Source organism: Haliotis rubra, unplaced genomic scaffold (genome assembly GCF_003918875.1).
Source record: "Haliotis rubra isolate DU_JTF1 unplaced genomic scaffold, ASM391887v1 Scf1800, whole genome shotgun sequence".
Lineage (NCBI taxonomy): Eukaryota > Metazoa > Mollusca > Gastropoda > Lepetellida > Haliotidae > Haliotis > Haliotis rubra.
This window is the reverse complement of record NW_025765782.1, coordinates 27,291-53,912: the sequence shown is the minus strand read 5'-3', so window position 1 is coordinate 53,912 and position 26,622 is coordinate 27,291. Positions and strand designations below refer to the sequence as shown.

General features: G+C 40.5%; 1 protein-coding gene across 5 annotated transcripts in view; it reads left to right on the top strand.

Moving 5' to 3' along the window:
- Positions 1–26,622, top strand: part of LOC124273445 (glutamate-rich protein 6-like) — a 36,163-nt gene that overhangs the window by 4,866 nt on the left and 4,675 nt on the right. The window contains exons 5-12 of one of the 5 annotated variants that reach the window (XM_046708713.1): positions 88–144; positions 7,131–7,285; positions 10,283–10,363; positions 12,970–13,340; positions 18,216–18,283; positions 22,615–22,653; positions 24,638–24,798; positions 26,469–26,554. In XM_046708713.1, coding sequence (XP_046564669.1) covers positions 88–144; positions 7,131–7,285; positions 10,283–10,363; positions 12,970–13,340; positions 18,216–18,283; positions 22,615–22,653; positions 24,638–24,798; positions 26,469–26,554 — 1,018 coding nt within the window. Of the gene's footprint in view, positions 1–87; positions 145–7,130; positions 7,286–10,282; positions 10,364–12,969; positions 13,341–18,215; positions 18,284–20,784; positions 20,902–22,614; positions 22,654–24,637; positions 24,799–26,468; positions 26,555–26,622 lie in introns of all 5 variants that reach the window. The other 4 variants (XM_046708711.1, XM_046708712.1, XM_046708714.1 and 1 more) reach the window with 4 other exon arrangements.

The following is a 26,622-nucleotide window of genomic DNA, read 5'->3' as shown; positions in this document are numbered from 1 at the left end:
TGGAAGCTTGCATGAGCTAAATGTGCCATATTGTAACTGCATGATGAGTGTGACTGACAGGTGTTGTGTATTGCATGTGTATTTCAGGTGCAGTCGGTGGCAGTGAGACAAAGAAAGAGAAAAGTGACCTCAAATCTATACTGGGTAAATCTTGAATCGTTAAGGGGAGATAATCACAGTGTCAGGGGAGATAATCACTGTGTCAAGGGAGATAATTAAACTGGGAAAGATTAGTTGACATGACATATAGGGGGGGTTTAATTAATTAGATCACTGATGACAGAGGAATTCTCTGTCAAGGGAGGTAACCACACAGTCAAGGAATTATTGTGACTCGCGAAGGGGAGATTGTCTACTGAAAGATTATTGATGACTTGTTATCGGCACACATGTCAGTTTTAGAAATCCACACAAGTTAAAGGCACACTATCACGCTACACTTCTCTAAATATCAACATAGCATTTCTCTCATTAATACTAACTATCAGCCCCCAGTGAAGCTGCCATATAATTTATTTTAGAAAAAAATATGTATTTAGATTACAATATGAAATTAAAAAGTGTGAATGAATTAGTGCATCATTGCATTAAAATGACTTTTCCGCCCTCATCTGACCGAACTTTATTTCAAGTGAACCCCGTAGAGTTATGTCCCTTGGAACGCTCTTTACAAATATCCTGTAAGGCCACTTGTGATTGAGACCCGTTCGGCAAACACCGACAACACCGCATGAGACAGTTTTTGATGTACGGAGCAATTGTTTACATTCCTTATATGACAAGTGTTATCTGTTTGGGAGCTGTCTGCCTCAAAGTTTCAAGTCTTTTATTGCATCAATATGAAGCTAAAGTGAGTGCATATTCCCCAAAATATATATTATAGACCAAGTATTGTCGAAAAAGCGTGACATTGTGCCTTTTGAGATAACTAATAGCTGAACATTATGAGAAGGGGGTGTACATATTTAAACCATCCAGACCAAGACTATAAATACAGTCAAATCCCGATGAGTCGAATCGCTGGGGACCAAGTAATAAATTCGACTTATCGATGTATTCGAGACATAGGTATGTCTATGAGGGTAGAAAAAAAGATGATCCAGTCCTAATTCCTCCTCCTAAGCATTTGTTTATCTAATGATTTCCATATCGCTAATAGGGGCACCTTATCAGTTCCAGTCTGATTAGCACAGACAGTGATTTTTGTAAAATCACTAATCTGCCTTTTGAACTCACCCGTCAATGGCGGAAAGGTGTGAGCCGCGCTGGTTTGTTAATTGGATCAGTTTGCTACACCAATCAACTTCTCTTTGACTGACTTCGGCTTATGTATACAAGATTGCTGTTGTTTGAATCTCATGGGACCAAATTTTCTTCTCGAGTCATCGTGTGTATTTATGAGACGAATTCGTGTAACCGGTATTAAAATGATGACAACTATAACAGAGAATGGTCTGGACCGACAGGTACTTCGAGTTATGCATAATATTGGGGACACCGGCATTCGACTCATCGGGATTTGACTGTACTTAATATGAATTATAGCAAGTTAGTAAATACTGAAGGAGTCAGAACTGACGGGTGCTCAGGATGACTGTGTGTACATAGATCGGTGTACATGGGATTAGGGTACAGTGGTTTAGTGTACAGGAGAGTTTCTTCACAGTTGGAAACTGTTTCTGCATTCAAAACTTGATCGCTTTGCACAAGTTCTATAATTAGAATTTCACAAATTGGTTTGTTATGGCTTTCAAACTCATTAACACAAAAATAAGAAATGTTATTTACTAAAATATTGGTCGTGTAAGGTGAATGTAAAATGTTTTTATCTCTTCAGATCGTTAGAAATGTAAATTTTGTCAAAAGTGTATATTAATGAATTTAAATATGTTAATTTTGTGATATTGATAGTGTTATACGAAACTCTAGATTCCTTATTTCTCTTTTTTTTTGGCTGTCAATCTATAGGAAGGAGACTTATTTTGAATTGATTTTCTACCAAATCTGCTAAGAACTTAATACAGTGGGTTAGCATTCAGGAGTCAGTACACATGGGTTAATACATATGGAGTTAGTTCATTACCTTGAGCCATGCCTCACTCATATATCTGGGGCAGAGGAGTAGCCTAGTGGTTAAAGCGTTCACTCATCACACCAAGGCCTGGGTTCGATTCCCCACATGGATACAATACGTGAAGCCCATTTCTGGTGTTCCCCGCTGTGATATTGCTGGAATGTTGCTAAAAGCGGCGTAAAGCCCAACTCACTCACTCATCCATATGCATGCAGCTACTACTAACAAAGATCCCACAGTTAGATTATACAGTTATGCTGGTACAACTCCAACATACACCAGATGATACAAAAGTGGGATTTTCCGAAATGCTGAATTCCACCAATTTCACAACCAGGCAAACTTTTGTGAACACTAAAATTGCAATTTATGCACACTTACACCCAATTATTACATGATTACATGACATATCTTAAGTATAGTGTGTTACATCATTTCCAGTTGGTGCATTTCACCCCCATGTTATATAAAACATATTGCCCCAAAGACCTAGTGTTGCTGTTATAGTTAATGTCAATTCTTATCCAAGGAAACCACCTCCGTGGGTTTGATCCCTGACTGCGTCATACCAAAAGACGTTAAAATGTGGTACTTGTTGGTCCCTGCCTGGCTCTCGGCATTAATGGGTACAACAAGGACTGGTCGGCTCAGAGTCAGTATAATGTGTCTGAGTGGGGTATTCATGCTTCACTGCGGCATGGTATCTCAGTGGGCTAGCACTATTAAACCAGCTTCAGTCTGGGCTAGTACAAGCAACCGCACATGCACATACACACGCATGCACGTCGTCATATGAGCGAAATATTCTCAAGCACGACGATAAACCCAATTTCACCTCACCTCTTATCCATGAAAATATTTAGCTTATATAAAGATAAATTATCCCTTGAAACAGCTAGATTAAGCTCCTTGGAGAAGTATTCTCATCTGTGAAGAAGCTTCATATGCTCAATGACATTAGTATGTTTACATAAACAAATACATGGATAAGACATGTCTATCAGTGTTTCCGTTATCCAGTATATACCGGACTTTGACCGGTACAAAGTTATGATGTCCAGTAATTTCAAAGGCTATTGGTCATTGTGTCCGGCAAATTCTAAAATAAATTTTCTAATTACCTTTGTCAATTTTATTTCTCCTTGAAAAAAGATTATGTTTTCGCAATGACATAAAGGTGTTGTCAAAATAAATATATCAGTTTTGGAAAACCCCAGGCTAAAAATAGCGGCATTGACGCATTGCGATACCCTCAACATTTCTGATTGGTTGTAATGGTGCAAGGTCAGATGCACAATGAAAAGCGTGATCATTTGACTGGTAAAATTTACAAATGACCGCTATTTGAAAAACTAGCGGGTCACAATGTCCAGCTGTAAAAAATGCCAGCGGAAACACTGTCTATATTTGTTTGAGTGGCATTTTAGAAGTTGCTGGTATAGAGATGACACAACTTTATGGATGATCAACTTCTTTATTTTAACAATAGCGACGTGTTGCTATAGGTTCTTATACCGTTTACAAGCATATGGGGGAATGATGGGGTACACCAGTTTACATACAAGATAAGATAAGAGATAACAATAACAAGGGTGGGGAAACAAAGTATCAAAGAAAGTTACATGATGAGCTACAATGACATGATGATGAGCTGAGGATACAAAATGAGATGAGTGGGATTACCATGAGAATTAGTGAATGTAAGTTAATTAGGCAGAAGCCAAGGTGGTGGGGGGAGTAATTAGTGAGAAGCCAGTGGTCAGGAATATGAGTATGACGGTTGATGGGAAGCCAGAGTGGGTTGAGTGGTTAATTATTTGTGGATTAGGTGGTTGTAAGCTGAGGGGATGTAATAGCCTTGATCTCTGTTAATAGAGGGGTTAAAACGGCGTATCTGTAATGCCTCGGCCAATTTCCGCTGAGTGTAATCATGTTTGTTGTTTGTAAGTGTCCCAGTTGATGTTGTGTTGAGGACATTTGGTGATGTGTTCCGAAATGGCTGATTTGGTGTCTGCTTTGTTTGTGGGTGTCTTATGTTCTTTGATGCGTATGTTGAGTGGTCTGGATGTTTCACCAATGTAGTTGCTGCCACAGTCGCAGCTGATGTTGTAGACCACACCTTTAGGCTGTTGTTGTTTTGAAGTGTGTTTCCTACCGTTTGCCTTAATGATAGTTTGGAGAGGTGTGACTGTGGAGAAGTATGTGTCTATGCCTGCTATCTGTCTAAGTATGTGACTGATGTGATGTGATGTGATGTTTTGCCGATGTAGGGTAGTGAGATGCGAATGGGAGCGGAGGCGGGCTTGCTAGTGGTGGGTTTGGGTGCTGGGTTGTGGGTGGAGTTAATGACACGGTCAACAAGTTTAGAGGGGTTGTTAAGTTGGGTGAAGACATGCCGGAGGTGTTTTAGTTCAGGTTGAGGGACCGCCTCCATGGTGTAGTGGTTAGAGCGTCCGCCCGGAGAGTGGAAGATCGCGGGTTAGATCCCCGGTCGCGTCATACCAAAAGACGTTAAAATATGGTACTTGTTGGTCCCTGCCTGGCGCTCGGTATTAATGGGTACAACAAGGACTGGTCGGCTCGGAGTCAGTATAATGTGTCTGAGTGGGGTATTCATGCTTCACTGCGGCATGGTATCTCAGTGTGCTAGCACTATAAAACCAGCTTAAGTCTGGGCTAGTACAAGCAGCTGCACATACACATACACATGCATGCAAGTCGTCATATGAGCGAAATATTCTCAAGCACGACGTAAAACCCAATTTCACCTCACCTCACCTCACCTCAGGTTGAGGGGTGACAGAGGATAGGTTGAGTGCTCGACGGGTAAGAGTGGAGATAATGCTGGTTTTAGTTCTGAGAGAGTGGTTAGAGTCAAAGTGGATGTACTGGTCAGTGTGCGTGGGTTTGCGGTAGGCAGTGGTTTGGATAGTGTTGTCAGTGGTGCGAGTGACTAGGACATCCAGGAAGGGGAGTTGTGAGTTGGTTTCAGTTTCGATGGTGAATTAGATACGAGGGTGCTGTTGGTTAAGGTGCTGGAGGAGGGCAGTGGTGTCATTATTTTGAGGGAGGATAAAAAAAGGTGTCATTAACCTTCCTGAACCAGCAGGTTGGTTTGATTAGTGAGGTGCTGAGAGCATGCTGTTCAAAGGAGGTCATATAGATTTCAGAGAGGATGGGAGAGAGAGGGGAACCCATGGGTAAACCATGGATTTGCTCATAGAGGTCATCACCCCGCGGGTAAAATAGGTGGAGGTGATGGAGTTAGAAATGAGCTGAATGATAGAGTCAGTGGAGAGGTAAGTGTCAAGAGGGTATCAAGGTTGTCAATGCGGTGGCGGAGGATGTGCAGGGTTCCATTAATGGGGACGCTGGTAAACAAATCCACAACATCATAACTTAAAATTTTGCCAGGGTCCGTAACAGTCTTAAGTTTATCACAAAATTCAGCAGAGCCTGAGATATATTATTCAGCAGTTTTGCCCAGAGGGGCTAACACTTTGGTGAGATGTTGGGCAGTGTTGTAGAACACTGTGTCCCGTGAACATAATAACTGTCTTGCTATTGGAGGGTTCTTATGTATCTTCACAGTAGCCCGCGCGTACGGGGCTTGTGGATGAGGGACAGACAGTTTCTGATGGAGTTGATGGCTGATCTCAAAGGTGTCACGTAGTTCTTTCAGGTGGGCCTTGTGTTGTCTCTGCAGCTTGAGTGTTGGGTCCTTGTTGATTTTTCGGTAGGTCGTGGTGTCATTAAGGATTTTGCTGACCATGTTGTCGAAGTCGGGAGTGTTGAGTACCACGGTTGCCTTGCCCTTGTCAGCAGGGACGATGGTGATGGTGTTGTCTGCGCAGGTCGGTGATGGCTTGTTTCTCCGCTTTGGTGATGTTAGGTTGCTGGGGTTTAGACTTCTGGGCCTAGATTTTCGAAGCTCTCTTAGCGCTAAGATAGTCGTAAGTGCCATTCATTAACATTAACTTACGACTATCTTAGCTCTAAGAGAACTTCGAAAATCTAGGCCCTGGAGGATATCAGTGATCTGGTGACGGAGGAAGTCAACTTTGCCTGCCGGTGCCAGTTCCTGAAGCCCCTTCTCGATGTTGATGATGAAGTCGTCATGGTTGCAGAGTGGTGTGGCCGGGACGAACTTCAGTCCTATGGACAGGATGTTAATCTGGTCCTGGGTGAGGGCTTTGTCGCTGAGGTTGACCACAGTCTTCTTCAGGTACTCACCTTTGTTGAGGCTCTTAGTGTTGCGGTCTGCTGGTTTGGGCTTGAGCAGTTCCAGTTTCTTCAGATGGGTTGTCTTGGTTCTGGAGTCAAGTAGGTTGTTAGACTTGGTTTGAGCAACTCGGAGGGACAAGGAGGTCCCGGGTTGCAGGGTGGAGCTGAGGGTGTCGATGTGGCCGTTGATGTTGTTGAGAGTGATGGCCTTCATCTTGCGGTGGTGTCTGATCCGCTCCTTCACAAGTAGTTTGGAGGCGGTCTGCAGGATGGATTTGGCTGCTGGTGAGTCGACTGGTGATGACAGTTTGAGGCCGTTTGGGATGATATTGAGGTCTCGGTATCTCATGAGGAAGGTGAGGTGATTGCTGGATTGGATGTACTTCTTCTCCAGGCAGCTGAGGGTATTGATGGTGCGGATTGCCCTGTCTCCATGTAGACGACGAATGATTTGTTTGAGTGGCATTTTAGAAGTTGCTGGTATAGAGATGACAATAACATTGTTATCGCATTATCTTATCTTGTATATAAACTGGTGTACCCCATCATTCCCCCTTATGCTTGAAAACAACGTTGCTATTGTTAAAATAAAGCCGTTGATCATCCATAAAGTTGTGTCATCACTGTCTATATTACAACCTTCTTTGACATACTATCATGTAGTACTGTAGTGACCACTTCCGGCCCACTGATACTCTGATATATCTGGAGGCCTACATTGCTCCACTGAGTGCTGTATATTTACTGATCAAAAAAAGGCAACACATATATGAACTCCTTTGAGACCAAATAACCCTGAATTCATGGATGATATTCAATCTGATCTCCACAGTGAAGCCGGACAGTCGGGAGACGACCAGCCTGTCGAAGGCGGACGCCACAGATTCTGTGTCGGCAGATGACCGCATGGCTCCGACCACGCCCTACACCCCGTACAGTGATGAATTCGGCATCCCCATCCTTGACATCAGCTCCGACTCTGAAGATGTAAGTAGCATCTGTAGACAGTACTAAGCAGATGAGGAGGACGGATAGTCTTGTCGTTAAAGCGTTTGCTTGTCACGCTGATGTCCTGGGTTCGATTACCTACATGAGCCCATTGCTGGTGTCCTCCGCTGTGATATTGCTGGAATATTGCCAAAAGTGGCATAAACTGTAGTCACTCAATTATTCACTGGGCAGATCACAGTTCTATGTTCTGTCATTTTCAGTCTGATTTTCAGGAAGTGTTTAAAAACATATGGAACTTTTTTTATAGAGAGTCACAACCTTGTGTCTTTTACCACCAACCTTTTTCAAGTTAAGTTTGTACAAAAGCTATGAGGCTTTTTGAGCAGTTTTTAACTTTTATGAACATAAGTTGATACATGAGCTCACAATGCTGTTGGGAACCAAGAAGGTTCGACTGCTGACTTTGTAGGAATTTGATTAAACTTTTAGATTGTTTCGCTTTTCCTGACTTCATCATGATATTTATAAAATCCCCGTAATACAAGAAACTCTCCATCAATGATGTGTGATGATCATGCCAGAGAGCAGGAAAATAATGTGCCATCTGTTAGATACCTACTACCTAGTTGAGAACGGCGCCAAATGAATTTTTTGGGGGTAAACACATCAAAGCTAAATGTGACATTCCATGTATTTATTTACAAGAAGCACCTTTGTATCCCCAAGTAGCTCCCTGATGGCGACAGGTACGGTAGCACCTCACTGCAGATGTAGCATGTTGGTGTATCACAGTCTGTTGTCATGATAACGATATTATGTGATGTTTCATAAGCTACTTTCCCGGGAACTGACTACAAGCTACGTCCAAATTAATTTTGGACTTTTGGTTTTGACATTTCAGATGATTACTAGTCCTGTTAGTTTTTCACTTGTCTCATACAAGTGGACCAGAAGTCATGTTTTTGTATGCTGAACAATTCCATGATATGTTCCACCATGGTGTCCAAAAATATTCATTTGTGTTGTTCAGTGTGTAAAGGGGACATTGTTCATCAAATAATCTTGTGATATGTAGAATGTATGTATTTGGAATGTTTTCATGTGGCATGTCATGCTGATGTCATGTTAGCATGTTGTATCCACTCTTGAGGTATTGTCATACACATGCAATGCAGGCCTATATGCTATAAACAGTATTTGGTGTAGTTTCATCTGATATGTCATGTGACATGTCATTTGGTATATCATGTGGTATGTCATGTGGTATATCATGTGGCATGTCATGTGATATGTCATGTTGTATGTCATGTGGTATGTCATGTGATTGTCATGTGGTATGTCATGTGGCATATCATGTTATTGTCATGTGGCATGTCACATGGCATGTCATGTGATTATCATGTGGTATGCCATGTAGTCTGTCGTATGGTATGTCATTTGGTATGTCAAGTGGCATGCCATTTGGCATGTCATGCTAATGTCATGTTAGGATGTTGTATCTACACTTCAAGTTCTGTCATTCACATGCAATACCTATTTGGTGTAGTGTCATGTGGTATGTCATGCCAATGTCATGTTAGGATGTTGTATCCACACTTCAGGTACTGTCATGCAATGCCTGTGTGGTGTAGTGTTTTGTAGTTCACGGTTTCACAGCATGCTACTTCATTGGGTCACTGTACAGCAAATGATATACAGAATATAAAAAAACAGGATTGAATGTGGATATGTGACTGCACATGTTCAACATGAATCGTGTTAACTATGAGAGACTTTTATGGATAGTTCCAGTCAAAATTGTATATGAACATTATTAGGATTGTGAAAAACATACTAAAAATTATCCATTTCCAAAATAATTTCAAACTTTATTTAAATTGATGAATCAAATGGAATAATAATAGGCTGTTCATTCAATGATAAAGTACAAGGCTACAGACCAACTGAAAATATGTGCTAGCTCACCATCATAATATTTTTCCGTAATATGCGAACCCATATGAGTTAACAGGCTTTATATATGTGAGATCAAAGTCTGTGATTACCTACTCCATGGTGATGCCTTAAGTTGCATGATGACTACTTTCCTAAATGTAATTTATTGATAAATTAGTTGTGTGTTGGTCTAACACCTAATGTGTGTGTAGAGTGTAAATATATCAGTTTTGTATTAATAATCCACAGTTATGACAGTTCTGTTTAGGGTCACAGTAGGTGTGAGTAGCAAGCTGTAGGCTGGATGATCTCACAGATGAATGAATGTTGTGTTATATGGTCATGTTCCACGGTAATCCTTTGAGTGACCTATGACCATCCAATCAAACGCAAGATGGCTGAACAGATTTAACCAATCAGACAACGACTACTTGTTAGGGTTCTGCGGGACTTACGAAACAGTTTTGGGGTTTTCTCTTCCCTGGTCGCTGACACTGATCTATCATCAAACAAAAATCCACATAAAACACAGATTATTGCCCTGCAGTATATACACTTACGGGTTTCTAATGACATGGTTACTATTTGCTTATATTTTCACAAGATGACATCCTTGAATATTGACAAAAACGCTGTTTTCATCGACTGTTTACTCATTGTGTGTATCCCTCGGAAGCGATCGTGCGGAAAATAGCATTTGGAATCTTTCGAGTTTTTGGGTTAAAGGTTCAAACGGTATGTGCGAATGTTAACTTTCGCGATTTGGTAAGCTGTGTTCTGATTGGTCGGTCCAAAAGGTTAGCTGACAAGACCTTCTATTACGTTTTGTTAGACTCAGTATAGCAGTGTTACGAATAATACTGAGCCTTAGTTAACTTAGACTGATAAAAGTCATAAAAAATAGATAGTATCTGGCAGGTGTGGTAATCTCTGAGGTATGGTTTAATGGCACGACATCAATAAGATGTTGAAATATCGGTAGTTATTCCTGATGTCATACTTCACCATCACTTTGGACCAAAATTGTATCTTTGTCTCCTTGCATGTTCTTTTTTTGTTTGTTGTTTGTTGAAATATTTCATGTTTTTCTCCACGAAGAGTTCAGATGAGGACTCCAGCAGGAAAGACGCGGATGATCGTAACTTTCTACCAAGTATCGGTCCCCCTCAAATCCTACAGGTAACTCTGGTGATGGCTCTGACTGTCTGTGACGTCCCCTCCTCTACCACCTTCTGTAGCTCCCTCTTCTTATAACAGCTCTTCATCAGATGAAACTTCAACCCAGAGCAACAGCCCATGCATCTTTACTGCTTTTGTGTATATTAGCATTTTGCCTGTGTTGTCTGTCATGCATGCACTGACTGTGATTGACGCTATTTTCTTGTTGTTTCCACTTTCACCTGAACACCTGCATTCTAGTGTTGGGAATTGGTTACAGTCCGTTTGAGACAAAATGATACTGATGAATTGCAATCTAACACAAAAACAAAATAGACATAAAATAATCAAACCAACGCAGACTGCAATAAAAACAACAGACCAACTCTAGAAAAAAATTGCATAATTTTTGTCACAAAAATAAAAAAGTTATTTAAGAAACTGTCATATAAAATTTACTTGTGTTTTTTCCGAGTTTGTTACAAGAGCGCATTAGCAACTAAAGGCACAGCCGAAGCGAAAAGCGAGATGCGTTAACAGGTTCTCAACAAAGATGACACGTACCCCAGCTGCACAGGCAGTGCGTTGTATGTACTTAGTAATTGCATACTTGGGTCACCCCCTGTCATTTTCATCCTTGAAGAAATCATAAACTTTATAAATTATAGACTTTCATTTTCTCTCACTTTGTCAATCAGCAGTAATCACATGTCTCCTGACGTCACAAATGCACGTGCATCTCGCTTTTCGTGCTGTTCCTCTAGTTGCCAAGGGGCCCTTGTAACAAACTTGGAAAACTCACAAATAAATTATGACAGTTGATTATTGGTTCATTACAATCAATCAGTCATCGAAAATAATTGGATAGTGTCATTTATGACATTTTCCTGGTTATTTTTGTTAATGCACAAAAAAATGAAGCAAAAATATGTAGTTCTTTGAGTTTTATTTGCAAATTGCATCTTTATAGGATGACTAGTATGCTAGGAACATATATTTCTCGGAGTCTGTAAGATAAATTCAATCTTTACTTGGAACAAGCTCATAGTGCTTATGAAATGCAAATGACACAGATAAACCAACCTTGTGAATTTTTTTGTCAATGCAAACAAGTGTTCCAGAATTGTTTGTGTTCGATTATGAGAAAACATGATCGATTGCTTGGTCATTTAGTCACTGCGACCAATCTTCGATTATTGCAATTAATCGGACCACCACTACTGCATTCCACTGACTTTTCCTCAGTCCTTACTTTGTTACCGTTCTTACTCTGTTTTGCTATTCTGCAAGCTCTCTCTGACTTCAGCTGGCTGAATTTGCTGCTAATACCTGTCTTATCACTACGAGTGCCATGTCTTGTAACTTTCGCACAATGTGTGTTCGCTAATAAGAAAATTCCAGAGATGATCTTGGTTAGAATTGGTTTTATGCAACCCATGCTTGTCGTAGGATTTTGTGCTTAGTTTTGTTAGTGGTTTAATGCCACACACAGCAATGTTCCAGCTGTATGGCGGTGGCCCATAAATTATTACTATCCAGTGATCAAGATTATGAGCATTGATCTACACAATTGGGATATGATGGCATGTATCCCATGTTGTCGTAAGAGGTGACCGTTGGGAGCTGGCGATGCTCACGTCAATATACGTCATCATGATCCTAGTTGCATGGTATGTCTGAGATGTCAGTCACTGGATTGTCTGGTCCAATTTTTATTTTTTACAGAACATCGTTTTGTGGGTAGCTTGAATATTGCTGAGAGCAGCTTCAACAAACTCACAAACAAATTTTGAGGATGAGGTGTAAAACATCATTGGAAATTATCAGTGTTCATGATGGTAACGACCGCCTCCGTGGTCTAGTGGTTAGAGCGTCACCTCACATCATGATGGTAACATGATTAGCTTCAGATACTCCAGGATCAATTCTTTGTTTGACACAGTAATATATTTCTACTGAGTGGATCTATAGACATTTGATCCCAACTGATTTGTAGAAGTAGGTACCACTGGACACTATGAATGATGGAATATTGCACTTGCACCAGACAATGATGCATCCTAAAGACTGCATCTCTCACTGGGGCATCCTAATACTTGCAGCTCTTGCTGCGGCATCTCCTGTCACTGACACATGCCCATACTTTACCCCCTGCTGCATCTCCTGTCACTGACACATGCCCATACTTTACCCACTGCTGCATCTCCTGTCACTGACACATGCCCATACTTTACCCCCTGCGGCATCTTCTCTCACTGACACATGCCCATACTTTACCCACTGCTGCATCTCCTGTCACTGACACATGCCCATACTTTACCCACTGCTGCATCTTCTCTCACTGACACATGCCCATACTTTACCCACTGCTGCATCTTCTCTCACTGACACATGCCCATACTTTACCCACTGCTGCATCTTCTCTCACTGACACATGCCCATACTTTACCCACTGCTGCATCTTCTCTCACTGACACATGCTCATACTTTACCCACTGCTGCATCTCCTGTCACTGACACATGCCCATACTTTACCCACTGCTGCATCTTCTCTCACTGACACATGCCCATACTTTACCCACTGCTGCATCTCCTGTCACTGACACATACCCATACTTTACCCACAGTACATCCGAGAGTCCGAGCTTGCTGATATTGAAGTGGAGGACCCCGAGAAGCGGCGGGAGAAGGAAGGGACCGACATCACAGACTACCCCGTGGACGAGTGTGGCCGCATGTACGGCATGTTCGGGGGCAAGTGTGAGTTCTGCAGGCAGGACATAAAACCATTCCCCTCGCTGGAACGCCAGCGACAACTGCCCCCGCATGAACTGTACTGCTGCGAGGAATATCGAGACTTTGTAAACTTCGCAACCACCACGGCCATGGATCTGGAGGAGGAGACAAAGCATGCTAACAAGCTGATCAACATCAAACCTCACGCTCACTTCGGCAACAAGAATGACAGAAAGGCAGCGAAAGAGAGAGCAGTGCAGAGGTATGCTGATCATCTTCACATAACTGCCACAGGCCGTTAATTTTCTCATTCGTTGCAAATTTCAATTAGAAAATATGATTTCATCTTTAATTCCTGTGAAGAATATGCCAATCTAGTAATGAAATATTCTCAAAGACTAACTGTTCATGGGCAGGATTAAGGCTGTAAATCTTATCATTTGTTAAAAATTTAAAATTGGAAAATATGATTTTGACCTTAAAGGCACAATGTCACACCACATTTCTCTGAAAATATATAATGCATTTCTCTCAATAATACTAACTATCAGCTTTCAGGGAACCTACCATATATTAAAAAAATTACATATTTAGGTTAAAATATTAAATCAAAAAGTTTTAATGAATTAATGCAATGGTACATTAAATCGACCCTTGCGCCCTCTACCGGCCGAACATTATTTCAAGCGAACCCCATAGAGTTATGTCCCTTAGAGCGCTTAGACTTTACAAATATCCTATGCACAACTTGTGATTGAAACCAGTTCAAAACCAATATTGTCAAAAAAATGTAACATTGTGCCTGTGAAGAATATGCAACTCTGTTCACAATAATATAATATTGTAATATTGTAATATTCACAAAGACCAACTTCAAAGACGTGAATAAACAGAGAGGGCCACGATTTAGACTTACAGTATCTACTACAAACATGTCCTGTTTTTGGACTGGTATGAAGTGCATTTATATTGTGTTGCGTTTGTCTGGTCAAGCTCATCAAGCTTTCTTCTATTGACCAGAAGATTGTAACAAATTGCTAATCCTTAGGAGCTGTGAATATATCAGGAGTAGGGCTTCTACACTGTTGACGGCTTTTAGCGAAATTGCCATAGGATGCCTTGACATGTAAGGAACCACAATATGCCGGAGTTTTTACCTCGAGCATTCCAGCGACCTATGATTGTGGATATTGCTGGAATATGGCTCATATAATAAGGCGGCGTAAAACCAAACTCAATCACTCCCTGACCCTGTCATATGATTCAAACTTAGTACTCAGAAGCCCGGTCAGGACATGTCAGACTTTCCAAAAGGTTTCATGTGTTACTAATGTTGACAGTTCCATTCTCATAGTCAGCAACGCTATCAGATACATCTTGTGTCTTCATTCACCATATTAACCCCTGACGATCCAGGTTAGAATTGGTCTTCAGCAACCCATGCCTGCAAGATACTAACGGGATCGGGTGGTCAGGCTCACTGACTTAATTGACATTTGTAATCCCAATTGCGTAAATCGATGCTCCTGCCATTGATCACTGAATGGTCTGGTCCAGATTCGATTATTTAGAGCCCTCCAAAATATAGCTGGAATGTTGCTGAATGGGGACTTTAAACAACCAAGCAACCATTCACCATATTAAGCAACCCCCCACCCCCACCCTCCAATTACCATCCTTGATCAACTTCTGGCCAGTTTGTAAGCTTATGTACCGCTACTAAGATTTATAATTACATGACCTTCTATAATTTATAATTCTAGGGTTTAGTGTATATCATTTTTGTATGATATAGATTGTTTACAAAAAAACAAAACAAAGGTTATATAATCTGTCAGTAGTGATTATCAAATATAATCCACAGAACTCCACACACATAATCTACATGTCTTTATATCTGTTTCTTTTCATGATTTACTTTTTCAGCAAAAAGAAATATTCATTTACTCCTCGGAGGTAATCATCAATTTCAGGATGATGTATTTTTCATTTTTTATTTCCTTCTGCCACTAGGAATATGTAGCTGCAATCTTACTGCCTGTGACGTAAGAAAATATCTTTTGTCACTTAATAACAAATGATGCGTTACTGCCACGGGTTGTTCAGCTGTATAGAATCCGTTGTGACATCTCCCAATGCTAAGTGACCTCATGTGGGTGTGAGATACGTCTTCCTGATGCAAAGTTGGTAGCTGATTTATTAAGTACAGTTTCCACCCTTGCGAACTTGGCTCGAATTTTAAGACTCGGTCATAGTGCCACTAGTGGTAGGACACAGTGACTTGTTTGCTTGCATGTCATTGTGACCCATTTACATAGGTGCATGCTCATGACATCAGTCTCTGGTTTGTCCTGTCTGTTCCATGCTCCTGTGATATAGCTGGAAGATAGCTGCATTTAAAAACAAACAAAAAGTACTGTTGCAATTTCCCCATGTACTAGTTGGTACGTATTGTCGCACCAGTGAAGATCCAGGTTAGAATTGATCTTCATCAACTCATGCTTGTCGTAAGAGGCGACTAACGGGATCGGGTGGTCAGACTCGCTGACTTGATTGACACATGTCATTGTTACCCAATTGCGTAGATCTATGCTCATGATGTTGATCACTGGATTGTCTGGTCGAGACTCGATTATTTACAGACCGCTGCCATATAGCTGGAATATTGCTGAGTTAACAGCAAACCAACCAACCAACAAATTGAGGCTTAATTTGCATCATTATTCACATAATTGCATCGGTACGTAGTGCTAAATTAGCTAGATAGATATATGTTATGATAGCATGGTACATTTTTCTATAAATATAGTTTTTATCAACTTAAATATAAAATACATTGATGTTTACCAAGATTTATTTTGCTTTTATTAATTCTGCTTGAATGAAATATGAAGTTCAGAACTGAATTCTATCAATGATTATATGAAACATCTGTCGGTATAAATGTTTACATTCCAGTTAGGGGCAGTGGGGTGCCTAGTGGTTAAGGCGTTCGCTTGTCACGCCGAAGGCCCGGGTTTCATTCCCCACATGGGTACAATGTGTGAAACCCATTTCTGGTGTCCCCCCGCCATGATACTGCTGGGATATTGCTAAAAGCAACGTACAATCACTCACACTTTCCGGTTATCTTGTTCATGTTTGAATTTTATGACTGCACAATAAATAAAATCAAACTTAAACAAGGAATGTAAAAACAATGTCCAAGGAAGAGCTATTTATTATAAGAATGGTTTAAAAGATGGAAGCAAATATATCAGGAACTATTTCCAATTTCTTTACCCAGATTTTGTCTTCCACATAAATGAACTAAAACTCAGGTCACGTTAGTGCACTACATGTTCGTATCTGCGTCATGTCGTGACATGTCTAATAATTCACAGTATATTAACCTTGATCATTTATATAGCTCTCTGTTATTAAAGATTGAAGCTGTGTTACTTATTTTTCCAGCAAAAGGAAATATACTGTAGAGCATGGGAGGTAATCAATGGTTATAGGATATTTATATATTTTTTCATATTGTTATTTTGTTTTATCGCTGCTTAGATGATCTAGTACAGTATTATATTCTTACTGTTGATGTCGCTTCATGGTTTTCTACCTGTGAAGATCCGAGTTTGAATTGGTGTTCAGGAACCCATGCTTGTCATAAGAGGCGACTAACGGGATCGGGTGGTCAGGCTCGCTGTCCTTGTTGACACATGTCATCGTATTCCATTTGCGTAGATCGATGCTCCTGCTGTTGATGACTGGATTGTCTGGTCCAGACTCGATTATTTACAGACCGTCGCCATATAGCTGGAATACTGCCGAATGCGGCTTTAAATCACAAACCAACCAACCAAATCGTGGGTTTCTATGGCGTAAAACATCATGCACTCATGGTATTCTAGAGTAGTGTTGTTCCAGGAAAATCTATGCTTGTAGTGATGGCTGACAATGATTATCAGAGGGTCAGGTTTGGTTGATTGTGTCTCATTGTACAACTGTGGTGAGGGATGCTCATGATATCAATCATTGGATTACCTAATCCAGATTTCAACACACACACAGCCATCATATTGCTGCACGAGATGATTTCAGATGCCACGTAATGTAGTTTTGTCCTCTGGACCAAGGATTCACATATTTTGTGTCAAGATACAGTACTGCTTTGTTTTACACTCGTCAATTCTCTTAGATCTGTAGCTTTTTTCAACAAAAAGGTCTGTAGCCTGTGAAATATGTAGATATAAATTTATGTATATTACACAGGTTTTTCAGTGATTATTAACTGAGAGAGACATATGCTATTTATAAACCTGGAAATTTTGTAAGAACTCTCTCTTAACATGCTCAAAAGTATTTATTGACATTGAGTAACCTCTAGTGTTTCCTAATATACATTTTGAAGTGAAGATAACTACTAAGGTTCTTGTAAATACTAAGGTTCTTGTTGATCATATGTAGTCACCAGTTCGAAATCTTTTTTGGTAAATTTGTATTATATTTATCCAAATATGTTACCATTGTTAAAGGTGGGCACCTTAGTAGTTAGGCCAGACTTCTTTTTTGTTTTTTCAGGTCAATAGGTTAGAAAAAACAAAGAAGAAAAACATTAAATTTTAACCAGTTATTTTGTATTGCTTTGATATGTTGAGTAGGTAAGGGGGAAAGAGTTACCTCCCTTAGTTTAAAGACCTAAATCTGTTGAACATTAATATTGTGTTTTGTAATTTTTTAAATAAAATTCCAACATATTTTAATTTGTAGTATTTGAAATGATTATTATTATTACTATCATTATTATTTTACATTTTTCTGGTTGAATAAAAATCCCATGGCTTTCCTTTTTCTTTTTTCTCATGTTTCAATTTCATGGGATTTGTGGCATTTTTGAAAGAAGTCTGGCCTTCATTATATCAGTATTTTTCTCAGCAGCACTATAGTAATATTAGCAGAGATACATGGCGGTTGCGCTAAAGGTCCTGGCCTGTTGTTGCCAGCTGTGTCATAGGGTAGCTCAGTAGCTATTGCATGCACAGTTTGCTTCATGTTATATTTTAGCTGACAGTTGTTTTGGAAGATCATGCAAGATTTAATATTTGATACTTTGTCAGAGTTTAGCTGTAAAACTATTTGCGATATATTTCAGAATGCGTGAGAGAGAACTCCAACGAAGACAGCAGGAGGCTAGCGGCTTGCAACAGAACTTCTACAGCTGTAAGTGTTTATTGAGAATAATGTACTGTGTTATACAGCTGTTACCTCCCCTGTTTCAGAACCGCTAGGTAGATATAGTCTAGCTCATCTTCAGAGGCACCAAGCTCTGATACAGCTGAAAGTGTCCACTGAGTACATATCTCTTGTACAGCTCTTACCTCGCCTGTAGTACAGCACCGCTATTAGATATAGTCTAGCTCATCTTCAGAGGCACCAAGCTATGATACAGCTGAAAGTGTCCACTGAGTACATGTCTCTTGTACAGCTCTTACCTCCCCTGTAGTACAGCACCGCTAGGTAGATATAGTCTAGCTCATCTTCAGAGGCACCAAGCTCTGATACAGCTGAAAGTGTCCACTGAGTACATATCTCTTGTACAGCTAGTGTTCCCTCTAGGCACATTTAGGAGGGCGCTGCGCCCTGCCCTTTGATTTTTGCGCCCTGCCCTCTTTGTTTTGCGCCCTGCCCTTTTCACCTCAATCCAAGGGTTTTTTTCAGCTGTGCTTGATTTTACAACTACCCGTGTGTATTTTCCGGATTTTATATAGGACGGAGTTCTCTCCCTTTCTAGGGGAGATGCAAAATTGTTTTGATAATGATTAGGAAATTGGCATTTAAACCATGGCGAAGTCAAAGGTGTTTAATTCGCCTTACAAATCACAATGCCTACCAAGGAAAGAATCAAGAGGAAAAGAGGAGAAGCGGTGAAGGTTGAAGCAAGGAAGTGTCGCCGACTAATAGATTTCTATTATTTTTTCAATAATCCTCACCAAAATGCCCTTTTAGATTATGAAGTGCCCTTTTCTTTGAAGTTACCCTGCCCTTTCTGAATCCTAGGGGGAACACTAACAGCTGTTACCTCCCCTGTAGTACAGCACCGCTAGGTAGATATAGTCTAGTTCATCTTCAGAGGCACCAAGTTCTGATGTAGCTGTAAGTGTCTACTGTGTACATATCTCTTGTACAGCTCTTACCTCCCCTGTAGTACAGCACCGCTAGGTAGATATAGTCTAGTTCATCTTCAGAGGCACCAAGTTCTGATGTAGCTGTAAGTGTCTACTGTGTACATATCTCTTGTACAGCTCTTACCTCCCCTGTAGTACAGCACCGCTAGGTAGATATAGTCTAGTTCATCTTCAGAGGCACCAAGTTCTGATGTAGCTGTAAGTGTCTACTAAGTATAAGTGTCTACTAAGTATAATGTTCAGTGTTAGACAGCTCTTACCTTCATGTAGTGCAGTAGATAGTCCAGTTCCTCTTCAGAATTCCAAAACCCTGACCTAGCTGTAAGTGTCTCTTGAATGTAATGTACACCATTGTACAGCTCTTACCTCACCTGGTACAGTACTGCTAGCCAAATATAGCCTTGTTCCTCTTCAAGGGCATGAAGCTCTGGTGTTATTGTAAATGTCTAAAGAATATAATTTCAAACAGTTTACCCCTTAACTCCCTGTTCCCTGTTATAGTGAAATTGTTCTTCCATGTGTACCAAGTGCTGCTTTAGCATCTGTAGACGGTATAGTCTGCCCATGTGCTGTAGGTTAAGGTTCATTCCCTCCTCAAGGTCGATATGGACTTTATATGCTTGGAAAGGTGGAGGCTATGTAACTTTTGGCATCATCAAGGTTTCCGATATGGACTCATCCCCCTAATTTATGCTTTGAGGCACAGTGGAGAATGACAAAGTCCGATATTCCTGATTAAAAAAAAATATTTTTGTGGAGGCAATGTAACTTTTTTGATGAATATTCATGCTGGTAAAGCTATCGAACCACTTTTATTGTTTAAGCCCTTTCTCTTTCATACTTGACATTGAGAAATCAGGGCAAAAAACCTTAAAATTGGTGATTACATTAAAAATGTATATATTTCGATTATAGTCGATAATCGTTCACCACAAGTTCTCCGATAATCGATAGTGGATTTGGTTTCCGATTCCCAACACTACTGGTAATAATAATAATAATAATAATTAATTTGTATAGCGCCTATTTTCCAACTTTGAGCTGCTCAATGGCACTGAACAGGGTAGATATGGTAGGGGTGGATATGAAGAATAACAACCCACCAAAACAATGACCCTGATACACAGGGAGACACCTAAGTAGCTTAATTGTCTCAAATGCTGAAATCACCATAACAACCTGAGGAAGCTGCTAACATACAGTCATCCCTCACAATAACGCAGTTCTTGGGGATCATGGATGATCCCCTCCGTTATGAGACACCCACAATATACATAAAATGAAATAAAGGCCAGGTAATATCGTATTTTTTATATTGCATAGCATAACTGTATAATGTGCCCAGTCTAACTATGTTGTATTGTCAGAGCCAATGGAGGAGAACAAAGAAACCTTGTAAATACTTTTGTCTTTCCTTGATGGTCTCCAGAAGCAATATTTTAAGCAATACTTTGAGTCTAATATTCTCTCAGATCAAGTTATTCTTTCTACTCTGATTCCTTACCTTTCTCTCTATCCCTGTTTCCTTCACTCCAGCATCAGGGGGCGCTGGAGGGCACGTCGGGGGCGTCATGCCCTCTGCGCGGGCTACACAGGTCGCGGCTATTAAAGCCAACATTATACCTGCCCAAGGAATCTCCTATAAGGACGGTGGTAGGTCAGAGTGTGCTTGTCTGCATGCGTTTGTTCACTTGACCAGTGTTGGGGTTTATTTGGGTCACTTGACCAGTGTTGGGGTTTATTTGGGTCACTTGTCCAGTGTTGGGGTTATTTAGGTCACCTGACCAGTGTTGGGGTTAGTTTGTTTATTTGAAGATATTAGGGGTTGCTTTGTTTATTTGAAGACTTTTGGGGTTGTTTTGTTTGTTTGAAAACCTTTGGGTGTTGTTTTGTTTATTTGATGACAGGTGTCAACCGTAGGGGTGAGATTGTTTTTGTTTACCTGACCACCAAATCCCTTTAGTTGCCTCTTATGACAAGCATAGGTTGCTGATTTGAAGATGTTTGATCTTTTCATCGTTTTTTGTTTTTTAGTTTAAACTGAAAACATGAGGGGTTATTTTGTTTATTTGAAGACGTTATGGGTTAATTTGTACATATGAAAAGTGTTGTGATTTTGTTCTGCGGTTATTTTGTTCCTGTGAAATGGCTGAAGGTTTTTGATTACTATGACAAGTACGGGTTATTAAGTTTTTATAAGTTTGGGATTAAATTTTGTTGAAAAAGATACCCTCAGATAAGACTCTGAAAATTTGAAGAAGTGCAGGTTTGGGGCAAGATATCACACAGTATTTTAGAATGAGATTTTCACTCTAACAGTGTTTTTCCTCACATTGTGCAGTTGTGTGAATTAATATATAACAGTCAGTCTGAGAGTGTGGACTTTTCAAACATCAACACTGCCATAATTACTGCAGACTTGATTCAATCCAGATGCAAAGTGAATCAGATGGACATGAGTTATCTCCCCTCCACAGGGGGTGCTGCAACACCAACGGAGCAGTCTACAGCAACTGGGATACTGTCTGTCATTGTTCCGTATTCCATGAATTTTGTTTGAATTTGTTGAGATGTTTGCGTTTGTCAATAGTTTTTGTTTTGGATGTTGATTTTAGAACATTTTTGTTGAACCATATTTCTTGTTGATGCTTAACGTATTTTATGCAAGCTATAAGTGTTGAAGATCATGTGTAATTTAACATGGTCCAGTTTTTATTTCTGCACATTGAGGTGTAAATATCTTCATAATATATACGGTTGACAAAGTTTGAATATTTCTCAGATAACAGTCCTTCAAGCTGCTAGCATGATGTTCATACACCCAAGTGCATACCTTTTTCTAAATATTAAAGTAAATTCCTTTTGTGCTACTAAATACGTAAAGTATGGCTAAAGGGGTCGTTGTCGGCACATGTACTACAGATATGTACCCCAGGTACGTTTCTGTATACAGACATGTACCCTAAACAAAGACAAACTACAGTACCCGGTACCCTAAACCACGGACGAGTCCATATTCCGCAACCCAAAACCGAAACCGTATGTAGTTGTTCCCGTTCAGCTGATTGCGAGTGGGGTATGTTGTGCACCGTGACATATTCGTTACGGTGTATGCTCTTATATAACGATATCAAATGCATCTAATACAACAGTATGACCGTTCCGATGAAGAAAACTCCACAATGCAGAATGGAATCGTCCAAGGGTACGTTTCTGTATTCTGATTTTCTGTAGGGTACATTTCTGTATACATAAACGTACCTGGGGTACACATCTGTAGTACCCGTGCCGACAACGACCCCTTCAGCTAAAGTATGACTGGAAGACATTTTACAATGAGCCTGGTATTTATTGTGTTTTTGACAGCGACCTCGACCAGATCTTCAGGGCTTCTCCCAAATGAAGGTTGGCAGGTGTCCGGGACATATATCATATATATCCACCCCTTTATATACCCGTGCTGCTTGTATCATTAAACCCAGCAGATTGTATTAACAAGAGGGAATCTTTGTCTTGGGGATGTAGTCATCAGTTTTAATGTGTGAGGGGGATTATAATTGTATATTTATCATGTACTCTTTTTTTTAAAAGTTAATCATTTTGAAAGTTTGCTAATATTGATATTAATATCAATCATTTGAAAAATTTATTTATTTATTTATTTATTTATTTATTTATTTATTTATTTATTTATTTATTTATTTATTTATTTATTTATTTATTTATTTATTTATTTATTCAGTGAGTGTTTAGAATGGTGGGGTTGAAACATGTTTTAGATTGGCATTTATTTTGCTATGGGATGTACTGTAAAAGAACATAAGTCTGGTGTGTGAAGTGCATCATATCCGTGGTTTTACTAATAAATATATATTGTGACTCTACAACTGAAGTCCAGATGTGGGTTATGTACCAGTTCTTACCAGGAAAAGAGAATTACGATGAGATCTCCCCTGATCCATGCTTCCCCAAATAATCCCATCCTCGCCAGTCAAGGGTGTTTGTCTCCATTCTGTAAGCTGAACCCAATTTCTCCACTACAGCATCTTACTGGAAGTGACATCACCTCCTCCAGCTCTTGTATCATTAGAAATAGTGCAGAATTTCTTGCATTGAAGTCTTATAAATGTGAGTTTGGCAGAGGTTTACACTCAAAATTCCAGTCTGTAATGAGCAAATCTTTGATATCTGTATAATTGAATCATGAACTTGTTCTAATATTTCAGAATGTTAGAATAAAGGCATGGAAGCAACATCCCAATGTTAAAAGATGCTACCTGTGTTTAAGATCCTGTGCAACAAAGGGAGATAAGCACTGGTGGTCTGGTGGATGTTTCTATCATGAAACAGTAGGAGTTGATTGGATGGCTAAACAAGTCTTAGAATAAATATACGATGGGTTTTGGGTGTATGTGATTATCACTGATAATAATTGAGATGCAGCATCCTGGAGAATCAATGATGTCACTTCCTGTCCCATGGTGTCAAATCCCTGCCATGTCCTCCTTCAGGTTACTGTCAGACATTTTCTGGTCACAAGAACATAACTGGGAATGCTTCCTATGGTACCGCTTTTTTGAGTCCAATGCTGAATTTTCACCCACATTTACGAGCACTGTCAAAGTGCATATGATGGTCACATGACATGTCACGTGATCATCTGTATCCTCAGAGCCACCCATCCCAACACCGATCCCCTCCATATTCTCAATATATGGGAATTAATTAAAGTCTTTCATACAGAACCTGCAAAAGAAATATCTAAATGTGACTACCAAGTCCACATCAATTTTCTCAGTCTTGATCTCTTCAGTTTCGGAAAGTGAATAGATACTTTGTATTATATATTGAAAGATAGTTTTACAGACAAAAATCATAAACATGTTTATTGTTTATTGTCATGTTTGTGTTTTCTGATGCTGGGATGAGTGCAGGAAGACTAGCTGTCACTAACACGTTTGTGGTGTGTCATTGAAAGTTGTCTCACAAGTAGTATGTTGTTTGTTTGGTCAAAATTGCATGCTTGTCCATACTCCAGCCATATTACTTTGGTCTAAGACTGAACATTGCTGAGGGCGGAAAATATTAGGAGGTCTTCTGTGAAGCAAGACATGGTAGACATGTTTAGGAGCATTAAATGGTCGTAACATATTTGTCTTTAATATATTTAGACAACTAATTGTATTATACATATTTGTATTTGAAGAAAAAGAAGAAAACACAAGGATTTTTTAATGTTTGCTTGACATATTCTGTAGGGTAAGATTTGTCACAATGGTTGCAAAATATTTTTCTTCGATGTCTTATTTTCCAGTTTTAATGTCTTTAAGATTAGAGATTAGTTTTGTTTAAGGGGATCGTTTGAAGGTTCATTTTATGTTTGATGCAGTTGCTCGCCAAATGAAGACGATCAACTACCAGTTGTCGTCGCAGAGATGTCTGGAGGAGGGCTGGACATTGCGGCCGCCAAGCCCACTTAACAATGAGGATGAAGACATTGATGTCTTCATACCTGAACCGTTAAACCCGGCTATGATGGGCACAGGGAGGGTAGGTGGTGTCCTGACCTAGTTAAACCCGGCTATGATGTGCACAGGGAGCTTGGTGGTGTCCTGACCTAGTTAAACCCAGCCATGATGGGCACAGGGAGGGTAGGTGGTGTCCTGACCTAGTTAAACCCAGCCATGATGGGCACAGGGAGGGTAGGTGGTGTCCTGATCTAGTTAAACCCGGCTATGATGGGCACAGGGAGGGAAGGTGGTGTCCTGACCTAGTTAAACCCAGCCATGATGGGCACAGGGAGGGTAGGTGGTGTCCTGACCTAGTTAAACTCAGCCATGATGGGCACAGGGAGGGTAGGTGGTGTCCTGACCTAGTTAAACCCGGCCTTGATAGAGACAGGAAGGGTAGGTGGTGTCCTGATCTAGTTAAACACAGCCATGATGGGCACAGGGAGGGTAGGTGGTGTCCTGATCTAGTTTAACCCAGCCATGATGGGCACAGGGAGGGTAGGCTGATGGGCACAGGGAGGGAAGGTGGTGTCCTGACCTAGTTAAACACAGCCATGATGGGCACAGGAGGTAGGTGGTGTCCTGACCTAGGTAGGTGGTGGTGTCCTGATCTAGTTAAACCCAGCCATGATGGGCACAGGGAGGGTAGGTGGTGTCCTGATCTAGTTAAACACAGCCATGATGGGCACAGGGAGGGTAGGTGGTGTCCTGATCTAGTTAAACCCAGCCATGATGGGCACAGGGAGGGTAGGTGGAGCCCTGACCTAGTTAAACCCGGCTATGATGGACACAGGGAGGGTAGGTGGTGTCCTGATCTAGTTAAACCCAGCCATGATGGGCACAGGGAGGGTAGGTGGTGTGCTGATCTAGTTAAACCCAGCCATGATGGGCACAGGGAGGGTAGGTGGTGTCCTGACCTAGTTAAACCCGGCCATGATGGGCACAGGGAGGGTAGGTGGTGTCCTGATCTAGTTAAACCCAGCCATGATGGGCACAGGGAGCTTGGTAGTGTCCTGACCTAGTTAGACCCAGCCTTGATAGAGACAGGAAGGGGAGGTGGTGTCCTAGTTAAACCCGGCCATGATATGTACAAGGAGGGTGGCGGCATGGAGTGTAGGTGCAGGTGCAGATCCAAGATTTTGCAGAAGGGGAGTTCACATAAATCATAAAGTCCAAAGGATAGGGAGACATTTTTTCGGGGAAGGTAGGCGTGTGTGCATGTGTGCACGCTTGCACATGCCCCCATCTTTCTCCTGGATCCGCCTCTGTAGGTGATGTACTGACCGAGTTAAAACCAGGTGTTGGTTAAGCACAGGGTGGGAAGGTTGTGTACTGAATTAGTTTTAGTTTAAGCCATGATGGTCCAATATATTTATTGTCCCCAAATATTTGTGTACAGTATAGTCGACATGCAATCTGGATAAGATTTGTGTAATATTTACTGCTGTCATAATTTTTCTCAATTTTGAGACAGGAATGACAAATATAAAATATTACTGTAGTCCATGCCTATTAGTACAGTTCTTTAAAACAGATAATTTTTTGAGCAGCTGTTTTTTCAGCAGTGAAAGGGTACCAGGTAGGATCAGGTGTAGCTTCTAGCAATGGCACTGTGGGTTGTATTTACAACTGACTTATTGGATGGGTATTCACAATATAAGATATATTTATCATGATTATAATTAAAAATTAATGTGATTTTTGTTTCAGTTGCATGAACGACCATTGATACAAAAGTTTTATGAGGATGGGAAGAAATTCCTGACAGTATTCCCTGATGGATCTGGCAATGTGTTGTATCCTTCTGTACTACTACAGTGTAGCTACATCACCTAACACATAAGACCCGTGAAGTACATTTTGG